At 48.2% G+C, this 19,703-nt stretch overlaps 1 protein-coding gene across 4 annotated transcripts in view; it reads right to left on the reverse strand.

Annotated features, from left to right (window-relative positions):
• The window catches only part of ZNF654 (zinc finger protein 654), a 330,726-nt gene that overhangs the window by 59,591 nt on the left and 251,432 nt on the right, over positions 1-19,703 (reverse strand). For all 4 annotated transcript variants that reach the window (XM_078658097.1, XM_078658094.1, XM_078658095.1 and 1 more), the window contains one exon: positions 15,111-15,250. In XM_078658097.1, the coding sequence (XP_078514223.1) occupies positions 15,111-15,250 (140 nt within the window). The remainder of the gene's footprint in view (positions 1-15,110; positions 15,251-19,703) is intronic.

Below are 19,703 nucleotides of genomic sequence, written 5' to 3' on the forward strand. Positions count from 1 at the left end.
AGGATGAAGTTCCCATTCATAGGTTTGCTGCTTCTGTCTGCTGAGAAGGTCTACAATCTGTTTGTTTATTCCTGGAAGGTGCTCTGCCAAGGGATAAATCCTGTGATGTATAGCCTATTTCTAAATGGCTTGTGCTAGGCGTGACAGTTGGGAGTGTGTGTGTGTGTGTGTATGTGTTCTCCCTTGCTTTTGGATATAGTACATAGCTGTCATGTTGTCCGGGCGGACTAGGACAACTTTGCCTACAAGGTGAATTTGAAAGTCTTTGAGCACTAGAAAGACTGCTAATAGTTCTAGGTGATTTATATGCAGAATGTTGTACTTTGGACTCCACAATCCATGGATTGTGTGATCCTGTAAGTGAGCCCCCCAACCAATGAGCGATGTGTCTGCTGTTAGCACGGTCTGTGGAACAGGGTTGATGAGAGGGGGGCCCTCTGGATAAAGTTTGTGGGTTCCACCACTGCAGAGAGTGATGGGTGCAGCCGACTATCAACACTAGATCATTTAATTGACCCTGCAACTGGTTCCACTGACGAGCTAAGCATTCTTGAAGGGGACGCATGTGAAGTCTTGCATGGGGGATGATTATAATGCAAGAGGCCATCATTCCCAGCAATTGCATGAAGACTCTGGCTGGTAATGAGTGGTTGGATTGAAACTGAATGAGAAGAGATTGAATGCTGTGAATTCTGGCTGCAGTAGGAGAGGCTAGAGGTTTCTGAGTGTCTATGGTGGCTCCCAAATAAGTTTGTGTGTTTGAAGGTTGTAGGTGAGATTTTAGCGCATTCACTGTAAACCCTAGCTGGTGTAGTAAGTGAATTGTGGCTTGAGTGTGCTGGCGACACTTGTGGTAAGTTCTGGCTTTGATGAGCCAGTCGTCTAGATAAGGGAAGACGTGGATATGCGGTCTTCTCAGATGAGCTGTGACTACTGCCAGGCTTTTGGTAAATACTCTCGGAGCAGTTGTGACTCCAAACGGAAGTACTTTGAATTGGTAATGTTGACCCGCTATCACAAATCTGAGATATTTGTGATGAGCAGGGTGAATTGGAATGTGAAAATAATCATCGTTTAACTCTAGAGTAGACAAAGTCAACCTGTTGTAACAGTGGGATCACTGGTTGAAGTGTCACCATGTGGAAATGTTCTGACAGTACGAAGTCGTTCAGTTCTCCGAGGTCCAGAATAGTTCTTAACGAGCAGTCCTCTTTGGGAATTAGAAAATACAGGGAGTAAACGCCTGACCCTTGATATTGTAATGGTACCGGCTCAATGGCTCCTTTTCGCAAGAGAGACTAAGTTTCCTGTTTGAGGAGGTGCAAATCTTCTGGTGACAGTTTGTGAGAATGGGGTGGAATATTTAGAGGATTGGTAGTAAGCTCCAGGCAATGAGTAGTTTCTGTCCTGTAACTCCAATTCTGTAGTAGGGGTATCTCTGTTATAGTCATAATCTAGTGAATAGTCCCGCCCATGTGCGTGGACCCCGGAGCAATCAAAAATAATCTCTTAAGGTGTCGATAAATGCAGAACTGCACAGACACTTAAGAGAAAATTTAAAGACAGATAATGCAGCCTATATCCACAGGCTACACTGTCCAGTACTTCAACTAGAAAATTCCACCAAAAATCCACAAACAGCAAAGCCTGTCCAGATTTCCCTTGCTTTAACAGCAAAAACCCTCTGGAATGATAGAGAGGAAGACATGGACAGACAAGCCCCATAGGCTGCCATTACGTGGCTCAGAACAGGATACGGTGCCTTTAAGAGAACTTTCCAGAACTTCACAGTATCCCAGAATGCACTGCAGGTCCCTTTTACTTTCAGTTCTTTTTGAAGGTGTAACACGCCAGACCTGTAGCATTCCTTACATAAATATCTCTCTCCACCGGGGAGGAGGGCGGGCGCTTATGACTATAACAGAGATACCCCTACTACAGAACTGGAGTTACAGGACAGAAACTACTCCTTCTGTAGTAGGGGATCTCTGTGTATAGTCATAATCTAGTGAATAGAATGGCAAGCCCATCCCCACACCAAAGCGGCGGTGGAGAAAAGAGAAATAATACCAATATTGTGCGAACAGATTTCGCAGCGAAGCCTGCCCAACCTGAGCGTCTGCCCTGGCATCAGTGTCCAGGCAGTAATGCTTAGCAAAGGTATGGACCGACTTCCAAGTGGCCGCCTTGCAGATTTCTGCAATTGGAACATTACGGAGCAAAGCAGTCGTGGCAGCTTTGCCCCTGGTGGAATGAGCCTTAGGTTTGCCCCCTAAGGTCTTATTAGCTTTTGAGTAACACAATTGTATACAGGACACAATCCACCTAGATATGGACTGTTTAGAGGTAGCAAGACCCGTCCTGACTGATCCATAATTGATAAACAATTGGTCTGACCTACCAATATCCTTGGTTTTATCCAGATAAAATTTCAACACCCTCCTAACATCCAGGGAATGCAGGGACCTTTCCGCTGGAGAGGAAGGGTTCTGAAAAAACGTAGGTAAAGTTATGGTCTGGTTAACATGAAAATCAGATATAACCTTTGGAAGAAATTTAGGGCGAGTACGCATAACAACCTTAGCAGCATGAAATACAGTATAAGGTTCTTGGCAACACAACGCCTGAATTTCGCTCATCCTGCGGGCCGATGTAATGGCCACGAGGAATGCCGCCTTCCAGGACAGGTGCTGCAACAAAGCCTTATGAATAGGTTCAAAAGGCTCCTTCATCAGTCTGGACAGCACCACATTCAATTCCCATGAAGGCGAAGGAAGCCGGACAGGAGGGAACACTTTCTTCAAGCCTTCCAAAAAATCTTTGATCACAGGGATCTGAAAGAAGGAAGTCTGTGAAGGGCATTTCCTGTAGGCAGTCAGCGCAGCGAGTTGAACCTTAATGGAATGGACATTAAGGCCAGACTGTGCCAAATGTAGCAGATACGGAAGGATGACATCTTCCTTACATGTCGTTGGGTCATAGTTCTTTGACTTGCACCAGATGCAAAACCTCTTCCACTTGTAAGAATAAGCAGTCCTAGTGGAAGGTCGCTTAGCCTCCTTCAGTATGTCCATGCAATCTTCAGGCGGATTCAAATGGCCATACTGCACTATCTCAGGAGCCATGCTGCCAAACTCAAAGACGAGAGGTCGGGGTGCAACATCTGCCCCCCGAACTTCGTGAGAAGGTCCGGCCTGCACGGCAGCCGCATGTGAGGAAGGAGAGACCGGTGAAGCAGGTCCGTGAACCACCACTGCCTGGGCCATTCCGGGGCAATCAGGATCATCCGTGCCCTGGACTGGGACAGCTTGATGAGCACCGTCGGAATCAGGGGAATGGGTGGAAAAGCGTACAGAAAGCTGTTGGACCAGTTGATCCATAACGCATTCCCCAGCGTCCCTGGCTGGTAGTACCTGGAGGCGAAGTCTCGGCATTTGCTGTTTTCGGCGGTGGCGAACAGATCTACGTCTGGAGTCCCCCACCTTGCGAAGACTTCTCCTAGTACCTTCGTCGTTTATGACCCATTCGTGGTTTTCCTGAATCAGTCTGCTCAGTGCGTCTGCCTGAAAATTCTGCACACCTGGTAGATGGATAGCAGTTATCGTCAGTCCTCTGGCTAGAAGCCAGTGCCAGATCTCCTGCGCCTCCTGTGACAGAGTGCGCGATCTCGAGCCCCCCTGCTTGTTGAGGTAATACATCGTGGTCATATTGTCCGTTTGCACAAGCAGAGAGTTGGTCTGGAAGGACGGAAGAAAGGCCTTCAGCGCCAAGTGAACAGCTCTGAGTTCCAGGAAGTTGATGTGGTACGTGGACTCTGCCTGGGACCACGTCCCTTGAATTTGTAAGTCTCCGGAGTGCACCCCCCAGCCGTGGAGAGACGCATCCGTCACGATAGTCTGCGTGGGAATGTCCTTGTGGAAGGGAACCCCTCTCAGAAGATTCTCAGCCGAACACCACCACTTCAGAGACTGAAGAGCATGCAGAGACAGTCGTATCTTGTCGTCCCAAGATCCTTTCCTCTGATCCCACTGATCCTCCAAGCACTCCTGCAATGGTCTCATGTGCAGCCTGGCGTTTGGTGTGAGGAAGATACAAGAGGCCATCGATCCCAGTAGAGAAGACACCGTCCTCACTGTTGTTGATGGAGTGTTCATAAGAGCCTGAGCCTTCCGAAGGAGTGATAATCGTCGCTCCTCCGAAGGAGACACGCTTGCTGACCGCGTATTGATGGAGGCTCCCAAGTACTGTATGCACTGGACCGGAGTCGGGACCGACTTGGACATGTTGATGTGCAACCCCAGCTTGTTCAAGAGCACGGAAGTCTTCTGGAAGTGTGCTTGAACTTCCGAGAAGGAGGAGGCCTTGATCAACCGATCGTCCAGGTACGGGTAGACAAACACCTTGTTCCTCCTTAGGTGTGCAGCTACCACTGCCATGCACTTCGAGAATGTTCTGGGTGCAGACTTCAGTCCGAATGGCAGTACTGTGTATTGATAATGATTGGCGCCGACTTGGAATCGCAGGAGCTTCCTGTGTTTGTGTGCAATGGGCACATGGAAGTACGCAATCTGTAGGTCTATAGCACACAGCCAGTCTCCCTGTTGCAGCTGAGGATAAATCTGATGCAACGACAGCATGCAAAACTTCTCTCTGCGAATCCACTTGTTTGCTTGCCGCAAATCCATAATGGGCCTGAACTCGTTCTTGTCCTTCTTGCGAACCAGGAAGAACCGGGAGTACAGACCTCTTCCTCTTTGAGACAGAGGTACGTCTTCTATCGCCCTTTTCCTTAACAGGACATCGGCCTCCGCCTGGAGCTCGCGCAGTTGAAACTGTGAGCTGACCGGCGGAATCGATGGAGGCGGGCTGGTGAACCGAAGACTGTATCCATTGCAAACAATATTCAGCACCCACTTGTCCCGAGCAATTTTTCTCCACTCTGCCAGAAAAAATGTAACGCTTCCCCCCACCGGAGCGGGTAACGGATGTAGGGGAAGTAACCGCTCAGGGTCGAGACCCAGCCGGGCCTTTGTTCGCTGTAGAGGACTGCTGGCCTCCTCTACCCTTCTGGCGCTTCTGGAAGGGCCTCCGGAACTGCTGCTGCTGTTGCTGCTGCTGTCCCGAAGCCTGTCCTCGCCCTCTGCCCTGTGCCCCGAACCGTCTCTGGAACGGGCGGTAGGCCTTCTTTTATTTGGGCTTCTCCAAGCCCACAGCCGTCAGGGTCTCGGCCTCCGCTTTCATGCGGGCCATCTCATTGTCCGCATGCTTGCCGAACAGGGTTTCCCCCCAAGAAGGGCAGATTGGCCACCCTCTGCTGATCCTCCGGCTTGAGTGATGTGAGCCTGAGCCAAGCATGGCGCCGCTGGTTGATCCCATGACAGTACCCATGGGCCGCCAAAAGAGAGACATCCGCAGCCGCGCTGATGACCTGGTTCGAAACCAGCATCCCCTCCTTCAGGATCTCCTGGAAATCCTCCCTCTTATCTCGTGTCAGGAGTTCCGTGAACTGCTGGAGGGATTCTCACAGGGCACGATCATACCGCCCTAGTAAAGCCGCATCGCTAGAGGCCTTCATGGCCGTAAATGCCGTCCCACAGGCCTTCCTGCCAGCTGAGTTGATCCATCGGCTCTCCTTATCAGGAGGCACGGTAGAAGACGGAGAGGTAGAATGTAGTTTCCTGGCTGCCGTCACTATAACGGAGTCTGGAATCAGGTCTATCCGTAGGAAAGCCGGGTCGGAATCCGGGGCCCTGTACTTCTTAAGAAGCTGGGATGGAGCGGCTTTCGTCACTGCAGGCGTGAGGAACAGCTCCTCCGCGTGCTCTACCAATCCTGGTACGAGCGGTAGTAAAGGGCGAGACAAGAAGTGTCTCAAAAATCACGGACATCTTTGGTGTTGGAGCCGTCACTGTGATTCCCAATTTTGCTGCACCCCTCAGGAGAACATCCTGGAACGTGCTGATGTCGTCCACAGGAGACCCTCTCATCCCCGGTGATTCCGACAAAGTCGGGGAGTAGGTCCTGGTCCTGGAAGAGTCCGTGCGGGACCGTGATCCGCGCTTCCTGTGGCGCCGTCTTGACCTTGTGGAGGATCTGTGACGACTGCGCGATCCCCCCCTCCGTCCGGAGCGGGATCGCTACCTCCTTGGCTTCGGTCGCCCCGCCGGTTTCACCGGGGCAGGCGACTTTGGCTTGGCTGGGGCCCTCGGCCGAGAGGTCCCCTTAGGAGGAGTCGGATATCGTGGCACTGAAACTGTCCTCGGAGGAATAGGAGGCGGCTTGTCAGCCGGCAGCTAAGGTTGAGGTTGAGGTTGAGGCTGAGGATGAGTTGGAAGTGGTGGAAGTGGAGGCGGGGTGGGAGCCCGCGAAGGAAGTCCTCTCGGTAATGGAGGAGGAGGGGGCGTAACTGTCTTCGGCATAGCAGGGGTATACACCACGGATTAAACCGAGCCCGGTGACCCGCCCTCCTTACTAGGCTGGGACGTTTGAGAGTCTACCATAGGCACTTGACACCTGCCAGACTGACTCCTGGCGCCAGAACTCCTTCTGCGCCTTTTCGGCGTCGAAGAACGGCGACCCGGCGGCAAGCGTCGGCCCCTCGACGGCGAATGCTTTCGCCTCGACGGCGACCTTCTTCGCCTCGACGGCGACCTCCTACGCCTCGACGGCGACCTCCTACGCCTCGACGGCGACCTCCTACGCCTCGACGGCGACCTCCTACGCCTCGACGGCGACCTCCTACGCCTCGACGGCGCCCTCCTGTGCCTCGACGGCGCCCTCCTGTGCCTCGACGGCGATCTTCTCCTCGACGGCGAACGGCGGTGTCGCCTCGACGACGAGCGCAGACGCCGGTCCTCTCGACGTCAAATACTCGACGACGGCTCAGACGAGGACGATGACGAAATCGTCACCGGAGACCTCGACGGCGGTCTGTTCAGTTTCCTCGACGCCGAGCGTCAACGTCGCTTCGACCCAGAGCCCTGGGGAGACGGGGAACAGACTGCAGTCATCCCTCTCGACGCCGTAGTCTGTGCAATCGACGCAGGCGGAGAATGGGGATGTTTGCTGGTCTTCCTGCCCCTGGGGAGCCCCCCAGAGGCCTCAGCATGGGCTGAGGAAGCCCCTCCAGACCCACCTTGTGCCTTCAGTCTTCTGTCTTCAAGGCCCTGAAGCCCGATCTTCATCCTATCCCTCAGGGTTCTGCTAGAGAAACCCTGGCAGATGTCACACTCCTCTGGGACATGAGATGAAGGAAGGCAGATGATACACACCTCCTGTGGGTCCGACTTGGCCTTCTTCCTGGAGCACTCAGGGCATTTGAGAATAATGCAGGCATAATGACCTTAAAGAGTGCACCAGAACACACAACAGGAAGCAAAGCCTCAAAGGACTTCAGAAAAGCACTCAAATAACTTGGAAAAGTGAACAAAATCACCAATAAACCCTTGAAAAGGGAGAGCTCAATGCTCCAGGGTCCTGCTTGCAGGAGCCTGAAAAAAGAACTGAAAGTAAAAGGGACCTGCAGTGCATTCTGGGATACTGTGAAGTTCTGGAAAGTTCTCTTAAATTCACAGTATCCTGTTCTGAGCCACATAATGGCAGCCTATGGGGCTTGTCTGTCCGTGTCTTCCTCTCTATCATTCCAGAGGGTTTTTGCTGTTAAAGCAAGGGAAATCTGGACAGGCTTTGCTGTTTGTGGATTTTTGGTGGAATTTTCTAGTTGAAGTACTGGACAGTGTAGCCTGTGGATATAGGATGCATTATCTATCTTTATATTCTCTCTTAAGTGTCTGTGCAGTTCTGCATTTTTCGACACCTTAAGAGATCAGAGGTTATTTTTGATTGCTCCCGGGTCCACGCACATGGGCGGGACTATTCACTAGATTAGGACTATACACAGAGATCCCCTACTACAGAACCATGTTGGATAATTCCTAGCATCCATTTGTCTCTTGTTATAGATTGCCAAATAGGGAGGAATTGTAGAAGACGTCCCCGACAGGTGTTAAATGATCAGGAGAAAGAGTGGGTTAAGTCACTGCTTGTTAGTGGAAGGGGAGCTATGGGGTGTGGAGCCTTTTCCTCTGCCCTTGCCATTGTTCCCTCTACATCCTCCTCTAAAGAAACCTCTTGTGGAGGAAGATTGATTGTTCATTTATAGGAGGAAACATTGGTGTCTGAGGGTGTGGTCTTGGACTCCCCACGGTAAAAGGAGCGACTAAAAGAACCCTGGTTTGAGAGACTGTAGAGCTCCCATAGACTTAGCTACATCAGTGTCTTTTTTCAGCTTCTCCAATGCCTGATCAACTTCAGGCCCGAAAAGATGCTCTTTATCAACTGGAGTGTTTAAGATGAATTGCTAGACTTCAGGTTTGAAACCAGAAATCCTTAACCAGTCGTGCCTTCTTAATAACACACCAGCATAATCTCTCAAGCTGCGGTGTCGGCAGCATCTAAAGCACATCAAATCGAGGAATTGGAGATGGGCTTTTCCTCTTGTCCTAAATCTTGTGCTTTAGTTTTGTGCTCATCTGCGAGATCTAGGAGCAGTTGTTCCATCTCGTCCCAGTGGGCTCAATCATACTTGGCTAAGAGGGACTGGGTGTTAGCAATGCATCAATGATTTGCTGCCTGGGCAGCTATTAGTTTGCCAGAGGCGTCTTTTCATTTTGACTCTTTGTCTGGAGGAGGGGTGTCCCCAGAGGTGTGTGATTAGCCCGTTTACGGCCATTGGAGACAAGGGAGTCTAGGGGAAACTGTCCTTTAATGAAAAGTGGATCAGAAGGAGCAGGCTTATATTATACTTTTTATCTATTCTGGGAGTTAAAATGAGAGCACGAACAGGGTCTTTAAAAATGTAATTGCATGTTTCATATCACCTTTGAGCATAGGAAGTGTGATTAGATCTGTGTGTACTAACAGAGTTCCAAACAAGAAAATCCTCTTCTAAGGATTCTTTATGTAGTTGCACCCCATGATATTGTGCAGCCCTGGCAAGCAACTCTAAATAACCTACATTGTCGTCAGAAGGGGAAGGCTTTGCAGGGTAACGGTCTGGTATAGTCTTTTCAAGGATCTACAGGTAACTGAATATCTCCTTCCTCTCCATCATCATCATCATCATCAGGCTGTGAGGGTGGAGAATTATGTGGTGTGATAAGTAAATGTTCCAATACTGGAGAAGGTGGTGAAGATGTAGGAGAACTATGTGGTAGAGGAGGAGGAGGAGGAGGAGAAGAAGAGAGAAGTACCAACATTCCTCTTCTTTAAAGGAATCTTATACTGTAAGTCTTCTGACTCAGGTTTGAGTTTGTGAGGCAGTTTGAAGATGTCCTGTTTCAGGATTAATGTAAAGTTCCTTTTGTTTAGGATCCAATTTGGAGGTTGGTAAGTAAAGAACTGGAGGCGTGTATTCGATGTTTTGGCTCTGCATTTCACGACGTCGAGCCCGATGATCGCAGAGCGTCTTCTTGGATCGAAATGATCTCAGTGCTCGAAAAATCATAATAATTGCACTAGACATGCAGGTCTAGTAACCTACAAAATCTCCTCGACTAACTTAAATACACTTGACCTCTGACTCTGAAAGCTGTGCAAATGTGACAAGTTAACAAGATATAAAAGCAATTTTATTGCCCATTTCCTTTGTGAGCAATAAAGATGCCTTTAAATATTGCTATTTTGTCACATTTCCTCTGATTTAGAGGCAGAGGTCAAGGTTCAGTTTGTCTTCCTACTCACCAGAAAGGGCGAGTAGAACCTAAAAATAGCTCGAGCTGAATGAATCTGACTCGCAAATGCGAGCGGGCGAGTGGATTCTTCGAGCCCTGGATCTGCACGCGTTTCAGTCTTCTTTGTGCTCTGGAGACAAGCTGCACATCGTGAGAGTCAGTGCGCGGATACTTTGCATGGCACAGACAGCAGAATTTTAATGGAGTCCGATCCATCGACTACAAGGTGGACCGACGCGGTTAGGCCTGATGGCCTTCCACGAGTCTGCCGATCAAAATAAAGTTTTCCTTCGACTGATACACGGAGAAGTGGGGTACGTGTTTGAAAAAATACCGACGCGGGTATAGAGAATTGCGCACCGAGGGGAACCCGAAGAACAGCTTCGAACCGGAGCACAGCAATTCACGTCCAAACCCGATGGCGGGGAAAAAAGAATCAAACAATGGAGTCGATGGCCATGCGCACTATCACCCAAAGGAGGAGTCACCTTACCTCGTGACTGGAAAGACTTCTTCCAAAAAAAAACTTGCAAACATCCGGACCCAACACTAGATGGCAAAGAGTATAGAAAGTATGTGATCTACAGCTCACATGCCTCGAACAGATATTTTACCCCTTCACTGCGGTGGCTATTCCACCGCAGTGCTAAGGGGGTGGGGCGGCCGCGCGGCGAGCGCATGCTGGTGACGGAACCACTCCGTCACCAGCCGTGGTTGCGCTGTGCTCATGACGGAGCGTTTCCGTCACAGCCCCGCCCGCTCAATAGAATGCTCAGCGCAGGCGCGGATTCCGCGCCGCGCAGGCGTGCCGAGCGGGCCGTGACGGAACATTTATAAATTATGACATTTGTTTCCAAAGATTCTACTGTAATTCTCAAAGAAAAGCACACATATAGCAATCTCCAAGTATATTTTTGCTGTAAAAAATATTGGAACCGTGGGTTAAACTTCTTTCTTTCAAACTGCCCATCAGGTGCTCACCACTGTGTACAGTATCTGGAGATGACACATTGTTCAAAGGACCTTACTGGGAATGGGCTGATGGCATTGAAGGTGTCACCCGCCATGATTATTCTCATCTGTGCATGAAAGTATGTCGTACTTATTCAGCTCAAATCTGGCATAAATACAGCTGAACACTGTACAGGTACACCTTAAAGACACAGTCAATGTTTGTTAGTAAGAGAACCTGGTCTCAACACTACAGGGGTCAAGCTATGCCACAAGGAACACAGGTGGGCAATCGAGTTGCTGCCTTACCTTACTGGTGCTGTGCACCTGACTCAGCAATTAAATGTTTCCAGAATTCAACAACCCGGCAAGTTGCTCTACTATACACTGGAGTCTCAAGGCAGAGAGAGAATTCGAGTCTTTTGGGACAACGGATGGCACTAGAGAAGTGAAAGCCTTCACCGGGTTATTCTACTGAAAGGATTAGTGTTTTAAAAACGGCCCTGCCAAAACACGATCTGCAAAGAGATTTTTAGCCGACACCCCCAATTTTGGTAAAAGGTTCCCATCAGCCTATGCCAGTCCAGCCAAATGCCACGCATCAGTCGCTACACTAATGCATTTTAGTGTGGTGATTCGCACCACCGCACTAAAATACTTACTCACGCTTTTATAGCGCCTCCTGAGTAGGCAGACCTCATGTGCTTGAGAATGTGTAGTGACGCATGGCTAGCACTGCCCAATTAAAAAGCACCAAAAAAGACTGACAACAGATCTAAACTAATGGTAAGCACCAGGCGGGTTGCAAGCCCAGTACAGAAAACAAGAGACTTGCAAGTGAGAGCGCATGCTGACGCAGGCTCGACATAATGAACTAGGGAAGGGCATGCTACATTAATGCCTGTGAAGAAGGGAACATTCTAAAGTTCACTTTTAAGGTTGAGCCTCGACATTGCTTGCGTTGTCTGTAAGACCTGATGTATCTCTGCTGTGTGCTTTTGACACACCCACCGACTGCCATCAGCTGTTAACCGTGGCATTCATAAATGCTGGCTTGCTATTAGAGGGTTTATTTTCAAAGTCCCTACTTTTGGTGCTTCTTTGACGCCTAGGTGATTTCACTCAGTGAACAGTTTTGTGGCCATCACTGCTTTCACGCTTCTTCCAGTTCCAGCGTGTGATGGCCACTCCTCCCAACTGGCCATCGCAGCCACGGCTGTTTAAGGCCCTCCTATTCCAGTCTGTTCCCGCTGCACCCCCTCCGAGGCTAGGCTTGTACTGCTACAGACCCACACGGACCTAACTGCCGCCTCCCCCCCCCCCCCCCCCCCGTCAACTCAGCCCCCACCGGCACCAGCTCACGAAAGGCTTTCTAAGCAGCGTGAGAATATATTTCTGAAAGGAAAGGGGCGCACAGCTTCTCTCACGCTGTCTGGAAGCCCCGTATCACGTTGCAAAAAAAATACGATCTTAAGCTATGGCTCAGACTCGAGTGCAGATCAAACCAAGGACAAAAGGCTGCTGCAGTGTAACAATAACCAAGAGACACCTGTGCAGCAGTGTTTGTCTTTTACATAAGTTTCATCAAAGGTGTCTATTCAGTGCACAGAAGCAGCAGCTGGGTTCCGCTATATAGCAGACTGCCGGGACAGTTTTTTTAATAACTTTTCCGTTGATAAGAACACTAGAGTTACGCCTACCCTCTTGGCAGTGATGCCAAGCCCTAGCTTTTTGGAGATTGTATTGCATGATTGCTCGGACGAGCAGAAGAAAGACACAATAAGATGTTAAGATGCTGCCAAGCTAGGCTCCCAGTCTGATACTACTTAAAATAATGCCTACAATCCCACGCATGAAAGCTAATTTCTATCATTGCAGCATCATACAAGCAGCATCTTGCTCATCTTCCCTTCGCTAGAGCCACGCACGATGAAAGGTTGACTGCTCCTCTTCTGATTAGGGTTCAGGTGCGCCCACTGGGGATGGGAGGGAAGCCTTTCCACCTTATCTGGAAGTGAGAGGATCAAAGAGGCTAATTGCCTTTTCTGCGCTGCCCCATTCTTTGATGAGCAATTAATACGAGGAAACATCTGGAACAACATGTTCCGGAGTCACGCAAGCCAAACAACGACTTGCCCTAATAACAACTAAGCCTTAACCACGCCTGTGTGTGGGTAAGGCTAAGTCAGTCTAGTGTTCGGGATGGGCGGGGAGAGAGGAGCATCGAACAGGAACAGGACAGGTAAAAGGGTTTCGGGGTAGTTTTTTAGGGGTTGGGTGGTGGCTAGATTAACGGGGTGGGAGGGGTTCAGGGTAGTTTTTAGGGGGTGAGGGGCTTTGGGTACCTTTAAGGGGTGTGGATTAGTTTTTATGGGGTGGGGATGTATGGGATAGTTTTTAGGGGGTTGGGGGATCAGGGTAGTTTTTAAGAGATTGCGGGGTATATTTGGGCTCAGGGGGAGAGGGAGGTTGGTCATAACATTAGCCACAGATTGCAGTTTACCAAGCATGCCTTTACCACGAACATTTATGGTAAAGGGATGCGTGGTAAAAAAAATTGTGGTTAAGACGTGGCCATTGTAGAGACTGCGTTGTTAAGGTAGTTGTTGTTGAGGAACGCGTCGTTCCAACATACAACCCTTAATACGCCTTGCGCAAGAGCGCAATTTTCTCCTGAAGAAAAGGCCTCAAAGTTATCACAAGCTGCCATATTGCGCTCTCACAATGCCAGCACAATAGTCATTGACTTGACTGTTCTGCATTGCTCCCTACTCGCAGCACCCGAGACTAAATACTATGCACCCTTTCTAAGGAAAATTATTTTTGTAGATTTTTTTGGGGGAAATCTTTTTATTAACCTAGCTCACAGGTACATAAAGAAACATAACAGCGTACATTTAGCAGGAGATAGTCCGCAGTCTGTGATTCATACAGTAGGCAGGTCAAAACATTCCCAAAGGCCACCCCACTCTTTCACACCCCATCCGCCTCTCCCCCGGATCCTCGGTATTTTCGCCAGGGGCCCCACACCTTCCTCCACTTCTTCACACAACCCCTTGCCTTGTAAATGGTCTCCTCCGCCCTTTGGCACCAATCATTTTTGTAGATATTTTGACAGGTTCCCCAGGGGGCACATTACCATATTTTGTTCCTGAAGTAGTATGAAAAGTTTCTTGTCAACTGTTTGCTTAAGGAAATTTTTTGACAATGGGAATGCGAGCATACAAGTAACAACAGTACAGAGTCAATACGTCTAGTGTGTCACAACAGTTCCATTTAAAGTTATGTCATGTGTTATGTTACTATTTGTATAGGTCTGCGCTCACTTATTGCTTGGACACTAGGTATTTATCAAATTTAACAGACTGAGTGCCATGAATGTCTTGAATGCTTTTTGTGATTTAAAATAAGGTTTTGGGCCTCAGGGGTTGAAGCAGTGGGTTTTGCTTCACTAACAAGCCTTCTGGGTGTTGATAAATGTGTACCCTCTTCATGTGAATAATTATTTTCCTTCGTTGTCACATCCAGAAAGGTTGTTAGTTGTTTGCCCCTATGTCCGACTGATCAGATCTACTTCAGCTGCGATTAAACTGTATGCAAAGGACCCGTCCCTTCTTTGAGGGGGGAGGAGGGTGCTTCCAATACCTTGGATGACTTGGAAAGGCTCCCATGAAGAGTCTACTTTCAATTCATCTGGCCATTCGACAGGATTTGCTATGATCAGAAGGGTCTCTCACTCTTAGGAATTCTGGTTTGCGTTTTCGGCCTGTCCAGGCATAGGGAGTCTTTCAGGCCACTTGAAATTATCTTGTGGTGCTCTCTGTGTTGCTCACTCAGATATCCATTTGGATAAAAATGTATATTTTAATTATGCTTACAAAGATCATTGCAATAATCATGTTTTTTTTCCTGTTCAATGTTTATAACATTTTTGTAGACTATGTCTGTGAGATAAGCTGCATTCATTCTATGGCTGCATGGATAAATACTTTTAAGGTCCCAAAGGCGAGACCGATTGCACTGCAAAAGCTTGTTTGTTTTTGAAACGGCTGTAAAGCAGTTCAGGGTACAGTTCTCAAGTAAATGTTATCCACCTGAAGCTGGACAGAACAGCCAAAGAAGGAATAAATAACTCCGACAAATTAGACTTTCTGGAGTATTGCCCAAAATACATGGAAACATTTTGTATTCGTGAAAGTCAGAGTGAACAATTCGATGCTTAACATTGTAAGGACAACAATAAACTCGATGCATACATAATTAAAAATAACTAGGAGTGAGCAGTAAGACACTTTGCAACGCTTTTGATGTGATCTAATGAAGGTTTTGTGCCTTCTCAGAACACAGTTTGCAAAGATTTGGAATTTAAATGTGGGGCTGTATGAGCATACTGATAAAATTGCAAAAATAAACACAATCAATATTTACCAAATACGATACATGTCCCCACTGTGGAGCTGTCTCAGCAGGAATGCCTCGCAAAGTTTCAAAGCCAAAGCCGTCTTTCCTTCTTTTTCAGTGCTACAGATAATGTCAATCCCATCACTGCAGCATATCCGTAAAACATGCTATGGGAAGAAAAATACAATCATCCATGCAGCAGTTAGAAGTAATCAAAATTTAACATCCTTTGACAGTATAATTAAGCTAAAGCATGGCATACAATTGAAAGTAAAATAATAAACAGAGATCACTGAGACAACAAATAATTTACAATACACAGAAATGCAAATATCAGATCTTTGTCATGTCATACCAACTTTAAATTGCCCCTCCAGGGCATCTCCATATATGAGAAAAGTGAGTGTGCGAGTGAGAGAGGGAGTCAGTGTGAAAAAAAAAAAAATATATATATATATATATATATATATATACATACACATATACACACATATCTATATACACACACACACACACACACACACAATTGGACGTACTAATAAGAGCAAAACACGTGTCAGGTGTTGCTTTTATTTATTCCAGGTGGCTTGGATGGTATTTTACTAACTCAAAGCTATACTGTGCCTGGAATGGTAAAAGGCTTTTGTCATTTTTCAGTTGAGCATAGATGGCACTGTGCTAATCCACGCGTAAAGACTTTGCTGTAAAAATGGAGAAAAGCTTTGTCACTTTGTAGTTCGGAATAGATGAAACTGTGGTAATCCAATACTTTAAAACTTTGCTAGAAAAAACAGACATTTAAGGTGAGCCTATTTGGAGTGTTGGCGGTGTTGGGAGTGTTCTATAAAAAGGAACTGCTCTCCACCTAAAACTTGTAAATTACCCAAGGATCCCCAAATATATATATATGACCTACTGGCGGTCGCCAGTAGGTAGTTATAGTTAGGATGTAGTTTCCATAGGATGAGCGTTTTTTAATTTGCCAATTACTCCAGCATCGTTTGACTAATCTTCGCAAAATGTTTAGAACTCATTAGCCAGTCACTTTAGCTGCTATCTTGAAAGTTTAGTGGTGATCCGTCAAGCGGGGCCAAGTAACAGGGGGTAGTCCCAAAATGCTTTTCTCCATGTTAATTTCAATAGGAAACTTTAGACTCGGTTACAGCCCCAACTGCTGAACGGAATTACACCAAATTTGGCTGAAAGTTAGCTCTTGGTCCAGAAAGCGACCTTTTTGTTAAATGGTGTAAATCCGCTCAGCAGTTGCAGAGAAATGTAAGATATACAACTGAGGCCGCAGAGGATCCGCTACACCTCCGGATCTTGTGCCCGACATCTCATTAGCTGCCAACACTTCAAACCAGGAAGTGTTGGCAGCCATTTTGTGACTCGATTAAAGAGTCACAAGAAAGAACATTAAAAAAAAGAAAAGGGGGCAGGGTAGAAATACCCTGAGCCCTTGAGCTTAGGCCAAAAGAAGCTTTTTTTTTTTTTTTTTAAAAACTGTTTCTGCGTCTCCTGCCAAAATAATAATAATGAAAAAAAACGAAGTGTTGGCTCCCACGCTTTGTTTAATTTAGTCCCTAGGGTGGGCCAGGTCCTGGGGGAAAGTTTAAATAATGATCCGGGGGCCCGCCCGCAGCCCCGGGAACTGCCACCTCATCAGGGCCAAGTTAAATAATATGTGGGGTTGGGGGGCTTCGCCCCCCCCCCCCTGCGCGCAGCCACAGGGACTGCCACCTACCTGGGGCGCACATTTTTTATTTAAAGAAAATGCGAGGGAGGACCTACGGCATCCCCCGCAGCCCCGGGGACCACCACCTGCCTGGGGCACAAATGCAATAATTAAGGGGGTCCATTGTGGGCCAAGGTGGGGGGCCACGCAACCCCCTCTATCAGCTCTACATGGCCCTGGGGACTGCCACCCGCGAGGGACAGCTGCAGCAAGTGCAGAAGATGGGTTGGTCCGAAAGGAATCTGCAGCTAGATCAGGTGTCTACCAGATAAGGTGCTACCAAAGGTATGTAACTTGTCCATCTGACAGAAACATCTAGCTGCAGATTCCTTACCTTTGCACAGCATTACATTTCTTTGCTCCAACATACCCCACAATGAGTTTGTGGCCAACCCAGAACTATTTTGTGTGGTCAAGGTAGAATGACAACTCTCTTTTGGGTCCAGGCAATGGAGTAGCTCCTCTTCTTTGGAGGGATATGGAGGAGCGTAGAAAGTGGGCAAGGTGACCGATTGCCCCACATGAAATGGAGTTATCACTTTCAGAAGGAAAGAAGTCCTAGGGTGTAGCACCAATTTGTCAGGAAATATAGCCAGAAAGGGGGGCTTGGATAAGAAAGCCTGCAGTTCGCTCACCTCACCTGGCAGATTTAATTGCCACTTTTGATGTTGAGCAGCCATTAGGGGGCAATTATGCAGGGACTCGAAAGGAGCAAAGATTCAATCAATCATACATTTATAAAGCGTGACAAATCACCCCTGGTGGTCTTTAGGTGCAGGAGCTGTAGCTGATGCGTGTCGGTACGGTCATTCAAACAACCAGGTCTTTAGCTCTCATCTGAACTGCTGGAGTGACAGTGCAGTCCTGAGGTGCAGGGGGAGGCTGTTCCAAGCCTTGGCCACTAGATGGGAGAAAAAGCATCCCCCACTGTTGGCTCAGTGGATAAGTTGTGTATCTGCGAGGGATAGGGAAGCTGATTGAGTGAGTCTGTTCGGTTGGTGGAAGGTCAGGTGTTCGTTGATGTATGCCGGTCCTTTTTTTGTAGAGGTCCTTGTATGAGTGGATCAGCATCTTGGACTGGCATCTCTTCTGGATCAGGAGCCAGTGCAGTCTCTTGAGATTGGGTGTGATGTGAGTTCTTCAGAGTAGGTCGAGTACGAGTCTTGCCACTGAGTTTTATATTGTCTGAAGGAGGCATAAGGTGATTCCTAGGTAGAGTCTGTTTCCGTAGTCAAATCTGCTGGTGATGAGGGCCTCTGTGATGGTCTGTCTGGTGTTAACCAGGAGCCATCTGAAAATCTTGTGCAGCATGCAAAAGGTGAGGAAGCAGGCGGATGAGATTGCGCCGACTTGTTTCTTCATGGATAGCTTGCTATGCAGAATGATGCAGAAGTTGCGGGCATGGTCTATTGGGGCTGGGGGTTGGCCAAGGTATGCGGGCCTCCACGTTATCATTCCATGGCGAGGGATTGCTTCCAAAGATGAAGATCCATGTCTTGCCGGTGTTGAGTTTAAGACCAGTGTCTTTCATCCTGTCTGTGACATTCTTTATGCACCTGTGGAAGTTGGCTTTGGTGGTGGAAGGGACTTCAGACAGTGAGAGAATGAGCATGGGGGAGTCAGGGTAAGAGAGGATGTTGAGTCAGTACCATCTGACGGTGTCGGCCAGGGGTTCATGTAGGTGTTTAAGAGGGTGGAGCTGAGCGACAATCCTTGGGGAACTCTGCAGATCTTTTTTGTGTTCTGAGGTGAATGGTGTGAGGCGGTTCCTTTGGGTTCTGTCGATGGAGTCTAGAATCCCGATGTGATGGAGTCTGTTGATTAGGATGTGATGAGACACGTTGTTGAACGTGGCGGACAGGTCTAGGAGGATGAGGGCTGCTGTTTCTTCACGGTCTAGGAGTGCTCGGATGTCTGAGTCTGCAAGGAGGACTGTCTCAGTGATGTAATTGGCTCGAAATCTGGATTGGGAAAGGTCCAGGAGGTTGGGGTCTTCTAGGTTTTTTGCAAGACACTGGTTGACCGCTTTCTCAAGGATTTTGGCTGGATAGGGGAGCGGCGAGATATGTCGTAGTTCTTGATATCTTCTGAGTCCGCGGATGGCTTCTTTAGGAGGGGTTTCCCTTCCGGGTGTTTCCAATCTTCTAAGAAGGAGGTCACGGTGATGGCGGTGGTCAGGATTTTCCATAGTTTGTCGCTGATTGTCTCATATCAGAGGTTGATTACGTGGTGGGGGCAGAGGTCCAGGGGTGCTCCTGAGTGCACAGAGTTCATGATGGCAATGGTGTCTTGTGTGGTCAGAGGAACCTAGTGGATGAGCAGGGCTAAAGGGTTTGTTATTGTGGGTATGATTTGGTGGAGTTTTTCAACGGCAGAAGGTTGGCGTTTGAAGTTCTTGTAGATCGTGTTGTGGGAGAAGTCCGCAAGGTTGTCGCACAGTTCCTGGGAGGGTGTGATGTTATTCCCAGTGGCTGCGGGGTTGGAGAATTTCCTCATGATGGTGAAAAGTTCCTTTTTGCGGTTTGTGCTGGCTGCAATGCGGTCTGCTAGGGGGTTCTTCTTGGTGTCTTTCAGTAGGTGGTGATACAGGTTGAGAGCAGTTTTGAAGGCGATGTTGTCTTTCATCCTTCTGTTGGTGAGCCACTTCCTTTCAAGTTGTCAGCAGAAGCATATGGTGGAGTGCAGTTCTTCATTGCACCGGCTTGCTTTTTTTTTTTGGTGTCTTTGTTTTGGCAGGGGCGATGCTATCGGCGCTTTCTGTAATCCATCAGGATAAGTTTTTTGCTGTGTGTTCCGTGTCGCGTGTGGAGTCTGGTCTGCGGGAGCATAGAGTGTTGTTTCATTGGTCGTCGGATACCATTTTCCAGTCTCTGAGTGAATGAGGG

This window comes from Lissotriton helveticus, chromosome 8, assembly GCF_964261635.1.
Source record: "Lissotriton helveticus chromosome 8, aLisHel1.1, whole genome shotgun sequence".
In the NCBI taxonomy this organism is placed as follows: domain Eukaryota; kingdom Metazoa; phylum Chordata; class Amphibia; order Caudata; family Salamandridae; genus Lissotriton; species Lissotriton helveticus.